This window comes from Salarias fasciatus, chromosome 23 (genome assembly GCF_902148845.1).
Source record: "Salarias fasciatus chromosome 23, fSalaFa1.1, whole genome shotgun sequence".
NCBI lineage: Eukaryota > Metazoa > Chordata > Actinopteri > Blenniiformes > Blenniidae > Salarias > Salarias fasciatus.
Window position 1 is genome coordinate 25,256,198 of NC_043766.1, and position 13,494 is coordinate 25,269,691.

Here is a 13,494-nt window from a genome sequence, read left to right on the forward strand (position 1 = left end):
AATTGCATGTTGTCTTAATTTGTGCTGGTTTTGTACTATGGGTCAGGTGTTTGACATTACCATGTCAAGAAATGAGTCAAGCAATTATACACACAATGATTTATTTCAGTAAACTCAGGTAAACATACAACAATGTATTCAAACCAAATGATTTTCTCTTCAAACAAGGCGAAGTTAACTCAATCTTTTGAAAACGCGTCTATCAGCTGCTCTAGCTTTGATCCTCCCAGATCCCCTTTGAGATAACTAGTTTGTGCTAATGTCTCCTTGGCCTGACAAAAAGAAACACAAATTGCGCCAGTGCACACTCCAGAGTGCAATTTTTAAGTGAGAAGGCGAAAGGTCGATAACTGAAACTTGACTTGATGAGATGGAAACACACATCGTTGGGCATGCTGTCCAAAAGTACATTATTAATAGTGCAGATAAATGTTATGCACTTTGTAGAATGAGGAACCTGTCAATCTGCAGAGGTGGATGTGACTGGTGATAGGCTAGTGTATACCGTCATTTAGTTCAGGACGCAGGAGATCAGGGAGGGGAGAAAAAAAAAATACTGGCATACATTGTATACCTTGACTGTGGGACTGTCGCCAAAATCAGAAGTTCTCATTCAATCTCAGCGAGCTGGGCAGCACTAATTCATGTGCACTCAGCTGCTTCCTGCAATGTCATTTCTTGGTGTCAATGTGACCGAGTATTTGTTGTTTCAGTCTCAGTTCACATCCTCTCTGCAGCTGCTGGCTCCAGAGGGCAGATAGAGCAAAAGACAAGGCAGGGTGAAAGAAAGTGAGAAGGCAGGATAAGTGTCACTCGGCCTCCTCGCCGCCCTCATCGCTTCTCCAGTTTTTTGAATCTGGCTTCTGTAAAAACAAGGAAAGATGAATTATTAACAAAAGCAGGAACAAGCGCACAACCACAAGCCAAGTCTGGCTAAATGTACAGGCTGCCAGTAGAACTACCCCAGTCAGAAAATGTTTGTGGTGTCACAGCACCATCTGCTGACACACACGCTGATAAAAGGATGCTACGCTGCGTTACAGATACCAAAGCAGACAGCGGGCACACTAAAAAAGCCAACATGACCAGGTTGTTATGCAAACACTGTATTCAAACATGACTCATAACAAACACTAAGGAAGTAAAACAATGATAACCGAATGTGATCAAAACAAATAAGTTGCTGGAAAGTTGCCCTTTACTTTTGAGCCTGACTTTGAGTGGTGCTCTGGAAATAGTACTTTTACACACTCGTGCATTTATAACTGTATTTTAATGGATTTTGCATCAGATTTAATTCATTCACGTCAGATGTGTACAGGTCTTACAGTTTAAGTTTAGTGCTCTGGATACTCGTGTATGATTCACCCAAACACATGAATATTCGTCTGTGCACATATATGTTTGCAAACATTACTGTCAATGTCTTTATCAATCATTGGTCAAGCATCTTGAGGTTCATCCTCTTATCTGAAAGGTGCTGCATGAATATATATATACATTGATTACTCTCAAACACTGTTTCTTGTTTGGAAGATCTGTGTTCACAGACACATACAGAAACCGTCTTACCCAGTTTCTTTGAGTATGCGTCCAGTTTGTACGCAGCTTGCTCCAGTGCAGACACTTGCTCCTCAATCTGATTTATCTGGTCCAAGTAGGGCTGCAGGCTCGCATCTGAAAAACCAAACACACCAGTCAGCCAGGTGTTGCTGACACTGAAGTGTAGACCAGAGAGTATGTGGAGAGACTTGCTGCTACTGTCTGACTGCGGTCTTTTGTATGTGCATTGTAACATGTCACTCACACTTGTTGTTGAGATCTTGCAGGTTACGACCAATGTTGATACTGATGTCCTTCATTTCCATGTACTTCAGACTGGTGAGCTTGTTCATGTTCTCCAAAAGACGATAGTCTTCACAAGTGGCTGAGAAGTAAAACAGATTGAATCAATATTAATGAGAGCAAAGAAACAGTGGTAATTAAGATTGAGCGGAAAAAAACACATCCACACATTTAAGATTGGTTTTACTGTCATTCAACACTTTCTCACCACAAAAGGCACAAATTTCTAATTCATTAATGTCTTCATTTTTGAGGAATAAACTCAATAAGCTGCAAGTGTTCATCAGGGACTTTGCTTCTCAGTGATGACGCTCTGGTTACATCAAATCTCAACTTTATTTCTAAAGCACATTGAAGCAACTACAGTTGGCAGAAAGCGCTGTACATTGTCATAAAAAGTTAAAGTGCAAGATAAAATACAATAACAAGAAAAAAATACATTAAATAAACAGGGAAAAACAAGAACACAGTCTCATGCCGAGTTAAAATGCAACGAATAAAAATGTGTTTTAAGATCTCTTTTAAAAATGGGCAGTGAAGGGGCCTGTCTGACACACAGTGGCAACTTAGAGGATGCAACAGAAAAAGCTCTGTCCCCTCTGAGCTTACACCAGGACCTCCAGGAGTAGCAGATCAGCTGACCTGAGGCACCGAGCAGGGGTGCAGAGGAGAAGCACCTCAGAGAGGTAGGGTGGGTCGAGACCATTAAGAATCTTAAAATGAACTCAAGGTACATGGAGGCCAGGGTGGGAGTGGTGTGCTCCCTCTCACAAGCTCCAGTCAGTAGCCGCGCTGCAGCGTTTTGGACCAACTGGAGATGTGATGGGGACAACTGGCTGACTCCAAAATAAAGTGCATCACAGTAATCCAGCCCAGATATAATAAAAGCATGAATTACTGTCTCAAAGTGCTCATGTAAGAATAGGCTACAAGAATAGGCTTCACTTTCGCCAACTTTCTGAGGTGGAAGAAGTTGAACTCAACCACTGTGCTTATTTGTGAGTGGCGTTTAAAATCGCTGTCCATTTTACATATGGCGTGAAGGAGCCCTAGTCAGGTGGAGGTTCACAGGAGTCACGGGGGCCAAGCACTATCATTTCTGAGTTGTTAATTTTTTTTCCCATCCAGGCTTTAATGTCGTCAAGGCAATGCAATAGAGGCGTTAGCGCTGGCCGTTAGTGGGACATAAATTTGACTGTCATCCACGTAGCAGGGAATTGAGATGCTGTGCCTTCTCAAGCAGCTCTGAGCAATAAAGCAGCAATAAAGTTAAAACATTTATGCTACGGTCACACTTATTCCATTTGTACAGTTTTTCAGGTTACAATTTGAATGCAACCCCCATCAGACTCCGGTGTCAAACGTTTATGGCTCTGAACTGACCTGCATGTGTCAATAATGCGTGATGGCGTACACACACCGCACAGTGTGCTTATAAAGTACAGTATTAGACTAATAGGGTGTTGTTTTTCTTGTAAAGAGGTCTAAAAAGGTGCTCCTGTCTTATATGTGGAATCTCAGTCAACTCCTGACGTTACACACAATTCTGTAATACAGCAGAGCAGCACATTGGCTTGGAAAAAAAAAAAAAAAGGACAAACCGCTGGATGTGATCAGACTGAGCCAGTCAAACGTCAACTGTGTGCAATGAAGGGTATACCGGGGTTATGATAAGCCAGCCACAGTTGCTGGATGTTGCAGTAAACAAACCATTTAAAAGTTTTAATATGCTGCAGATAAAAATTACAAAAAATATGCACACACATTCCCAAGTTGCATATAAAAATGTGTGTAACAAGACAACATCCCAGAAGCTAAAAGCAGCGCTGCTATATATTTAAGTCCTCACGTGAATATGCTCATCTAAATGTTGTTACAGACTTTTAAATTGTTAACTATGGCCATTTGAATCCACGTGCCTGAGAAAATAAAATTCCCATGGTCGTCCAAGAACAAATCTGATGTGTCCTGCATATGTGCAGTAAAGTCAGATTTCAAGACATCAAACGTGAATGTAGCCTGGACTGTTACTCAAAGCCAAAAGTGCGGTAAAAAAAAAAAAATATATATATATATATATATCTGTCACTATACAACACCAGCAAGAGTCCAAACTTAATGAGCAGGGACGGATACACCTGGAGGGTTACGTAGCTGTGCAGGTGTAGCCCATCTTAGGTCCATTCTCAGATAGAGACTGGGGCTGTGGTAGAGCAGACTCTCAGCCTCCACATTTTACTAGAGGCTTATTTGGACCAAGATCACTGGATCATTACTGAAGAGCTCAGCAGGAGCTCTATTTCAGGGTGCTAAGGAAGACCAGACATGGTCAAAAAACAGCCACTCCATAAGCCTGTAAAGGACTCACAAAATTTGACCTTTGGCAGTAGTGTCATTACAGTAGCATCCTGGCAAAGAGGAAATCATCGCTGGAAGTCCAAGAGTTGAAGAAGGCATTGTTTGCTTCTGAATGAAGCCTATCAACACCTAATATTTAAGCTAGAAATCATATCACTTCATCAGAGACGGCTCACCTCATCCATGCCGTTTTTTGGGGTAGACATAGGCTTGAACCTGAGACACCACTGCAGATTATAAACCAGTTCCCAGAGAGCATCATTTAAATAAAGGCATAAGCCAAGTCACAGTGCAGACTAGAAGCACAGGACTAGAAGAGTGTGCCGTTTCCACACAATACACAATGAGCCCTATTCCCGAGTAGCAGCAGATGGGTTTGAGTTCAATTTGACTCTGGATTGCTGAGTGGAGTGACCAAACACACCAGCATTACCAAGTTTCTGTGTTCTTAACAAATGTTCTTGTAAACTGCACTTCAGCGAAATAACATCTGTTCATTATCTACCATGCAGTTTTAAAACTGATTTCTATTTGAACACTGGAGGGACTGCTGTCTGATAGTGCTGCAGGCCTGACTAACGACAGGCAGCTGCTTGACAGTCACACAACATGCTGACTGTAAATTGCATAAATCTAATTAGTAACGTACATACTAATTTTCTGGTTTGTGATTATATCTGTTTAGCATGCTTATCTTGCACAACCCTATACCCTGGGAAATGTGGATGGCATTGAATTCTTAATTTACAAGGTCTATTCTTTCATTTGCAAACGACATATTTTATTTATTTAGTTTATTTTTAAAGAAAAAAAAATTACGGAGTAGTCTTGTGCTTGACTAGGTCTCTGGGTCTTGTGACCAAAACCAAGCCTTCCGAATGAAATGGAAATACAATGGTGGAATCACCTGTCAGTTCCCCTTGGAGGAAGATGCCCATCTTTTCAAACATGTCAGTGCACAGCTCTTGAATATCGGGCTCTGCGGGTTCAACAGCCTCCTCTGCAGTCTCCACACCATCACCGCCTGAACACGACCAGAGAGAAAACACATCGATCTGAATCACAGCTGGCCCCAAGACTCACAAACACACAGCGCAAAACGACGAAGTTGACATCTACACGGATGAAGCTGGAAGCGCAAAAACACGACTGGCTTCGCGTTTGCTACTTTAGCATTAGCAAGCTAAGGAAGAACAAAGACAGCTGCACGCAACTGTTGGCTCCTGGCTTTCTGTGACCAGCAGGTAAACACTCTGCGGCATCCTCTGGGCCGTCTGGCGGAACGCTGCTGCTCGGTGCCGGGTTCGGGGTGACCAAATGGGACGCTGGAGCCCTGGAGATGCTGTCCATCGCAGCGGCTGCGTCGCCAGTTGCAGCCATGTCTCTGATTAGCCATTATCACGTGATGCAAGTCCGCACGTGACAGGCCGCCCCTCCCCCTCCTCCTCTCGCGCGCACGGCCACGCCCTTCTGTTGTGTTTTGCAGCACACTTTTGTTGCCAACATGCTGGCCTTCACATTCACTCTCTGCACCTGTGAAAAGTGAATTTAGTCTGACACAGTGGGTGTATGCCAGCTGTACTAACTGCACCAAACAACACACACCTTGACTTGAATTTAAGAGCTGCTGTTTGGACTACGTCAATCATGCATTTGATAATACATGCCCATGCATGAATCGCACATTAAAATGTTTGGCATTATTATAATTGCAGTACAATACTTCTGCAATTTACAGAAAGAAGGCAAGACGATCGAAAAGAATATTAAGGCTTTTTCCCATTTAGGTCAGAGGTTTAAGATCTGCTTTAAGATCTGGTTTAAGATCTGGTCATACGTCTTCCAGACATACTGACACATTCTATCAGTTTATGCTGTTCCCTTGATCATCCTTGCAAAATTAAATAAGGGGTGAAATATCTTCCAAGGCATGATAAAAATAATTTTTGTCTAACCAATGAGAACAGGCATAAAAGTGCTTAAGATAATTGCATACTTTCATATGTAAATCATCGATTGTAGACACATTTTCAGTATAACGCATTGCATGTACTTACTGCATATGTTGTAGGCTATTTCACAATACATTTATGTCTGTTGCTATTTCCATTTTGGAGTTGTTTCGATGAAATGGGACTTCTTTGTGAATTGTTATGGAACAGAGTGCGGCATAAAAAAAATGAATGAACCCTGATGGTGCTTAACACTGAAGTGCAGCCAGCTGAGACAGTGGCTATATTCTTTAGATCACCAAAGCAGTGGTGTACAACATAAAGCCTGGGGGCCAAAACCAGCAAACCCCTGGTCCTATCCTGCCCATGGCATCAAAGACAAAGTGTGGAAAAGGACAAAAAAGACATGAATTTCTTTCTACTAAAAAAAAAAAAAAAAAAAAGGGGGGGGGGTCAAACCCACACCTGTGTTCAGTTGCAATGCTTTACTGACCTGGCCCACCTGAAATCAAAATGAGTTTGACACTTCTGGTGTAAAGCAAGTTGTATATCAGGTATGTATGGTAAATGGATTTCACTTATATAGAGCTTGAATAGTCCCTAGAGAGCTCAACATTCTTAATCACATTCACCCACTCATACAATAATAATGGTGGCTGCCATGCAAAGTGCACAGTGCAACCATTGGGAGCCAGTAGTAGCTTGCTACTCTTGATAGTTTTCCTCTAGAAATTAATTTGGATATGTTTTCATAGGTGCAGTCCATATATTTAGCTCTAGCACCCATCCCCTAAAGGTATGCTCCCAAGAAATGGCAAAATTTAATAAAGAAATAATCACATTTTCAAAATGTTAAACAATTTATGGCCTATAAGCCTGGGTGTCCATTCCTGGTCCTGGATGGCTAACTCCTGTGTGCTTGTTGCAACACACCTTATTGCAATGAGAGGTTCTTTAGACTTTTTTCATCCTATGATTGATTTACATTTTTATTTTATGTTATCAGTTAATAAGGATAAATCTTTAGTCTTCAATCCATTACCATACTAGCTTAAATACTTGTAAGAAGAAAAAGAAAAGATTTTGACCAGCTTTAACCTAAAAACGGAAAAAGATCAATCTAACAAAACAATGGATACGTATATTGGATACACAGTGTATTGAGCAGCATAAAAAAACAATCAAAATAAAAAAGTGAAATAAACTTCTTTTATCTTGCATTAAACAAGGCGTTTAATAGATTACTGGGTCCTATAAAACGCAGTTGCACTTCGCCAGTCGGAATCACTGCCTCTCGGACTTGTCGCTGTGCGCGCCCGCGTCAGCGGCACGTAGTTCTTGGTGTGCAGACTTTTCCATAACACTTGTGTCTTAGCTGTTGTGGGGGAAGTCAGATCGTGACAGGCAAGCAGTGGTGAACTGTAAACATGGCGGCGTGCAGTGCTACAGGGCTGTGCCGAACACCCCGTTACTATTAGTCTGAGAGGCGGAGACACCCCGAAAATGGAGACCGAAGAGGAGCAGCATATCACCACGCTCCTCTGCATGGGTTTCCCGGACCCCGACGTGATACGGAAAGCGCTCCGGCTGGCAAAGAACGACATCAACGAGGCAGTGGCGCTGCTGACAAACGAAAGCCCCGGACTCGGGTATGGATACGAGCCGATGGAGAGTGGGCCTGCCCCCGGCTTGGGCTCGAGCGGAGAAGGAGAAAACAGCGGGCGGACTGGAACGGGAGGGTTCGACCCCCCTCCGGCATACCACGATGTGGTGGACAGCGAGGTAAGGACCACCTGCAACCATCAGCTCACGGAGCGACGAAGACCGCGGATAACTGCAAGTTGCAGAGGAGAAGGGGGCTCGCCCATTTAACGAGCTAAACTTAGCGGGTTGAGCGCTACATGCGCGGCGCCAGCGTGAGCTGTCAGAGCAGGAGGCGAAACACCCTCCTGTCACGCGGGGCAGGCTAACACAGCCGATAAGTGCGAATATTAAGCGTAGTTTCGCAGATAAACGTGCTATATGTGTTTTTTGAAAAACTTACCAGCTAACCCAGCTAGCCACTAGCGGCTAGCTCGCGAACGCCGAGTTGAAGGCGCCAGTGGCAGCACGGCGGCATCACTCCACGGGATTCAGCCGCTGAATTTCACTCTGGTCGCCGGTAGTAAGTCAGCCGACCAGCCGGCACCGAGCCAGGTCGACAAAGCGTGGTTCGCGCGATTAGCTAACGCTAGCTCGGAGGTGGTCTTGACAGGGTCCATCGTGCTCGGCTCCCCCGCTGGACACCGCAGTCTCGTCGGACCGGGATCGGGGAGCGATTTCGCAATGTCTTTGGCGTACGTGGCTCCCCTGATCACACCACTTTTCTCATTCTCGGCTGTCACCTCAAATTCACATTGTGCCTTTTATTGCATGGCTTTTTTTTTTTCCTCCAAACGACGCATGAGGTGACCGTGATGCTCGGTGATCGAAGACAGTCGCTGGCAGTAATTAACCTACAGGTCCTATCACTGCATCCCAGCCCGTGCTGTGTTTATGTGGTGGAGACACGGTGAACCCCATCGGCATCTGCCGAGCATCGGTCCACATGAGACCTGCCTGCACCGCTTCGCCTGGCACCGCGAGCATCCCCAAGCTGTTTTCAATTCAGCAGCTTGACCTGTTGATTTCTAAGATCTCCGAAATCTTTGAAGGTGCAGCCAGAAGCAGGGCTTTGTAATCGTTTTATTTGTGGGATTATTTATTCACACTGTTCAAGCACTTGTTGGAGATCTTTGATGCTGTTTGAGGTGCTGTGAATGTGGGTCAGCAGAACAACGAAACCACTTATCAATTTCTTCCCTTCTGATTTCCAGATGGAAAGAATACTGGAAATTTGTATTTGAGTGGAAAAACATCCTTCTCAAATTCCAAGTAACAATATTGATGTAAAATTGCTCAAAATCTATTCCAAGTATTAGTTACATCTCAGCTACAAATAATTGTATTGGTATTGTAAAACATTTGGTCCAGTTTACTTGGATATGATATCAACATTCAAAGCACATTTCTCAAATTAACAGTGGTGTTCAGGCATACTTAAATAGGGTATTGTGTTTGAAAGAAAATGCAGCCACATAGCAGAACAATTATCTTTTTAAACAATAAATTTATTAGCCACTAAAGTACATAGTAAAGACATAGTAAAGATTTGAATATTAAATTAACACGTGGCTGTATTCATTAGCAATTTATAGTTGCAGAAGTATAAAATGAAACTACAGTGTGAATTAAACTGGAGCATAATTCCCTTTGTGGGTAATCCTGAGTACAAAGTACCCTAAAGCCTCTTAATTACAGTGATCTGAGTATTTGTAATTCGTTAGTCTTACCCCTGCTGATTTCTTATCTCACACATTCACTCTCTCCCTCCCTGTTCCTCTGTCACTCATTTACTCACACACATCCAGGTTTACAAAGTATAAACAATGGTTGATTGATATGCATTGGTAAATGTGAATTGTCATAATAACCATAGTTTTTATAAAATGTAGCTGGATGACTTGAATTGTAATTCTTTGGCGAGAAACAAATCTATTTGTTCAGTTATTTTTTTTAATGCAAATCTTGCTGCAGTTCTTTTCTGCAAAAGTGTATGGTTTCTATCATTTGTCTCAAATAAAATCAAGTATGCACTTCTATATATCACATCTTGGTAGATTAGCACAAAAATAAAACAAACAACAGACAGTCCATCAATATTTCTCTCTCAAATTGTGTATTTTAGAAGACAGAGGCTGAAGCAAAAAGCCACTCTATAAAATGTACATTTTCACAGGAAAAGAAAAAACAGTAATTTCTTCCATGTGTTATCATTTGCCATCTGGATTTATGACATAATAGTTCTATACTATTTCTACAGCATTAGTGTCACGGTGGCAAAATAGTAATTGTTGTGGAACTATTAAGTCAGAAGCCAAAAAAGTCCAACGACCACATGAGCTATCTCCAATACCAGCAGTTCACGAGGTCAGAACAGCAGAGTTTCATGAAATGCAACCAATTTGATAGGATCTCTAATAAGGAAACACACAGTGTAACATGGCATGTTTCACTGTGTGTATCTATGTCGACCTTTTTGAGGTGGTATTAGCACAGCTGCATGAGAAATATTGAGTGGACTGTATGTGATGTGAAAGCAAGTACACTCATGCTACAAGTTTGAGCTGAAAAGGTTATGAGTAAACCAGATGACTATATAAATACCCAGCCATAAGAAATGCACAAAAATAGTGATGTGTATGCCATGTTCACTAAATGAATATATCAGGGCACATTGTACACATCATTGAATACTTGTAACATATTTATGGTGGAAAATAAATATGTTTAAAGTTGAAAAAGTCCTTAATGCACCTTTAAATAAAGAAGTGACCACTTTTAGTTTTACTGCTGTGATTAGAGCAGCCAACTTTTTCTTCTTCTGACTCTCGTCGCAGGCGGGCGCGTTTCTCTCCCTTATCACTCTCCGCTGGTGGCAGCTGTCAGTCTGAATTTGTCTATTGTGTTAACTTTTGGGAATTTATTGTCAGTTGACGTGAATCCTCGAACAGAAAAACATGGAATTGATCAGTTGATCCTTCAGCGCAATTGACAAGATTTTTTCACCAAGAAATGCTGGTGTGGGAGAGCCAACCAGGCGCCAACCTCCATTGTTGGAAAAATAAAGCCCTGATCTATCGTAAAGTGAGCAAGGCGGTAGCCAATAGCGAGGTCCTCCAGCTCTCAGCTTTGATAAAACATCACTGCTGTGCCGTTGGAGAAGAGTGATGGAACGCTGTCATAACATGGAAGCCCAATCTGAGGAAGCCCACTGGAGGCTGGGTGAGATCGGAGATCAGACCATGCAGGTTCACCACCGACTAGATTATATCGCGAGCTAACTCGCGGAACTGTTCAAAGCCACATCTGCTAAGTCTGGGACCATGTGCTCACGAGTTGGTGAGTTCTATAAGAATCACATTTAAAGGTGAACTAATATGAGGACTCGACGGGACTATGAATGAATTGGTGTAAGTCTGTATGATTCAAAGCTAAATTCATCTTGGATTCCTGGAATCGGATGTAAATTATTGTCTGTGTGCGCTGATTGCTTTGCTTATTGCTCCTGATTGTTCCTTCTTGTTCTTCTTGGAAAAGAAAGGAAGTGTTGGTTCGCTGTGGCCCGATGCTCCAATGTCATTTTATTTTGTCTATTGTGAAAACGCCCTATAATGTGATCTGTAGATACTCCGTTCTAAAAAAGAAAAAAGCTGATTCTAGGTCCTGGGTCATAAATTATGATATGGAATTCCTAAGTTTGTATGACTTCTATCACTTGCTTGGTTTGTTATCCAAATAACTGCCTTTTTTTATTTTTTACTTTTGTTAGGTTGGATTTGTATTTCTTCCGACTTGGACACGATTGCAAAGACCTTGTAGGACAAAAGAGAAAACTGTTTATAATGCTCTTTATGGGATATTGAACTTGATGTAACTTGTTACTTTTATGCCATATTTTTACACAAATATTTAGTCATGGCATGTCAGAGTTTTCCTCATGACACTTTGACATATGGATGGTTGAGGAATCAAACCTGTTATCTTGTGACTGAAGGACTTCCAACTGAGCCACAGTCACCCCTTATACTTGTTATTACTTATATACCCTCACAGGTTATTTCATTAGATAAACCTTGCTGGACCTGATTGGACACCTCACAGCCTTCAGTACTGGTGCTGGGAACATTCATCAAAGACTTCCTTCCTTACTGACATGATAGTATCACACAACTGAGACAGATTTGTCAGCAGCACATCCATGATGTGAATATCTCCTTCCCCCAAATCACAAACTTGATCTATTGGTTTGAGACCTGGTGACTGGAGGATATATTAGTATATTGGCTTTACTGTTGCGTTCCAGAATGATTTGAGCTTTGTGACATGGTGCATTATCCAGCTGGAAGTATCCATCAGAAGATGTTACATTGTGGTTTTAAATGGTGGACATGGATCAAGAAAGTTGTGGCGTCGAATTGAAGTGATATTCAGCTGACACGGAGAGGCTTGAAATGTGTCATGAATAGATCCGTTACACCAGCAGCAGTCTGAGCTGTCGAAACAAGGCAGGGTGGGTCCATGCTCTCATGTTGTTGACACGAAATTCTGACCTTCTGAATGTGACAGCAGAAATGTTTTTCTCCAATCTTATATCGTCCAGTATTGGTGAGCCTGAATGGCGTGGAGCTTCAGCTTCCTGTTCCTGGTTGACAGAAGTGGTACCTGGTCTGATGCTCTGCTCCTGTAGCCCAACAGCTAAAAGGTTCAACATGTTGTGTGGTCATAGATGGTCTCCTGCATATGTTGGCAAAAAAGAGTTGGTGTTTGAGTTACTGTTGCCTTTCTCTCATCTCCAATCTCCAGTCTGTCTGTCTATTCTTTTCAGATATCTACGTGGCATTTTGACCCAGACAGATAACTAATGCTCACTGGATGTTTCTTAGTTTCTGACTTACTAGACTAAATCATCGAGCACTAACAATTCCTTCAGGGTATCATCAAGGCCATTCTACTGTTTAACTGTACAAATGGAAACACAAGCTTTTGAAAGTGGAATGAAAAATTAGGGTTTTTCACAATTAAGTCACCTCTCAATTCATAAATGCCCTCAGTAACTTTGAACCATTTTTTAATGTTTGTCAAATTTTCATCTTCTGCTTTTCAGAGACTGAATGTCTCTTTACTTTTCTGTTTTACATAATCCTCACATTTTGCCAGATTAGATTTAAAAAATCAGAGTTACTGTGCTTGGTTTATGACCAAATTACTGTAGAAATGCATGCAAACATAACCAGCAAAAGCTTTGTATGTCACAAAAGCAGACATCAGCATAATAATAAAGATATAGCAGAACCAGAGATGAGTGAAGTGTGTGTGTGTTATGTTATTTTGGGAATAAACGTAGTGTCACTTATTATTTTTACATTAGATATTTCTGTTAACAAATACCTTGTTTCCAACAGACTGTGATCAGTCAAATCATCTAAAAAGGTACATCGATTTATACACCTTACAGACACACACACTGTCAAATTAAGTATAGCATTTAATCTTATTTACATGTTTAATGCTTATTGATTTTGATAAATATCAATTTTCCTGGTTTTTCATTTGTCATATGTGTAATTTACGCCTGTAACTCGCTCATAAAGCATTTACCTCTGTGATTTCATTCATCTCGATTCTTGGATTATTAGACATTTGTGAACTGGCGATTGAATTGCCAGCCTTCATAAGCTTCGAACCCCCCTGAAGTCAC

General features: G+C 41.7%; 2 protein-coding genes across 4 annotated transcripts in view; one reads left to right on the forward strand and one right to left on the reverse strand.

Annotated features, from left to right (window-relative positions):
• Positions 1-84: 84 nt before the first annotated feature.
• On the reverse strand, positions 85-5,591 carry bloc1s2 (biogenesis of lysosomal organelles complex-1, subunit 2). Its single transcript, XM_030084003.1, has 5 exons — positions 5,418-5,591; positions 5,111-5,227; positions 1,808-1,927; positions 1,573-1,677; positions 85-863 (listed from the first exon to the last, which is right to left on the reverse strand). Exons 1-5 carry the CDS (start codon positions 5,581-5,583, stop codon positions 832-834), a joined length of 540 nt encoding a protein of 179 aa, XP_029939863.1. The 5' UTR covers positions 5,584-5,591; the 3' UTR covers positions 85-831.
• Positions 5,592-7,525: 1,934 nt separating this feature from the next.
• The window catches only part of usp24 (ubiquitin specific peptidase 24), a 44,763-nt gene continuing 38,794 nt past the window's right edge, over positions 7,526-13,494 (forward strand). For all 3 annotated transcript variants that reach the window (XM_030082812.1, XM_030082813.1, XM_030082814.1), the window contains exon 1: positions 7,526-7,937. In XM_030082812.1, the coding sequence (XP_029938672.1) occupies positions 7,659-7,937 (279 nt within the window). In that variant the 5' untranslated portion in view covers positions 7,526-7,658. The remainder of the gene's footprint in view (positions 7,938-13,494) is intronic.

Coding starts and splice junctions, on each gene's coding strand:
- bloc1s2 (XM_030084003.1), bottom strand. CDS start 5,583: ATGGCTGCAACTGGCGACGCAGCCGCTGCGATGGACAGCATCTCCAGG. Junction 1,928..5,110: donor CCTCCAAGGGGAACTGACAG/GTGATTCCACCA, acceptor TTTACTTCTCAG/CCACTTGTGAAGACTATCGT. Junction 1,678..1,807: donor GCAAGATCTCAACAACAAGT/GTGAGTGACATG, acceptor TTGGTTTTTCAG/ATGCGAGCCTGCAGCCCTAC.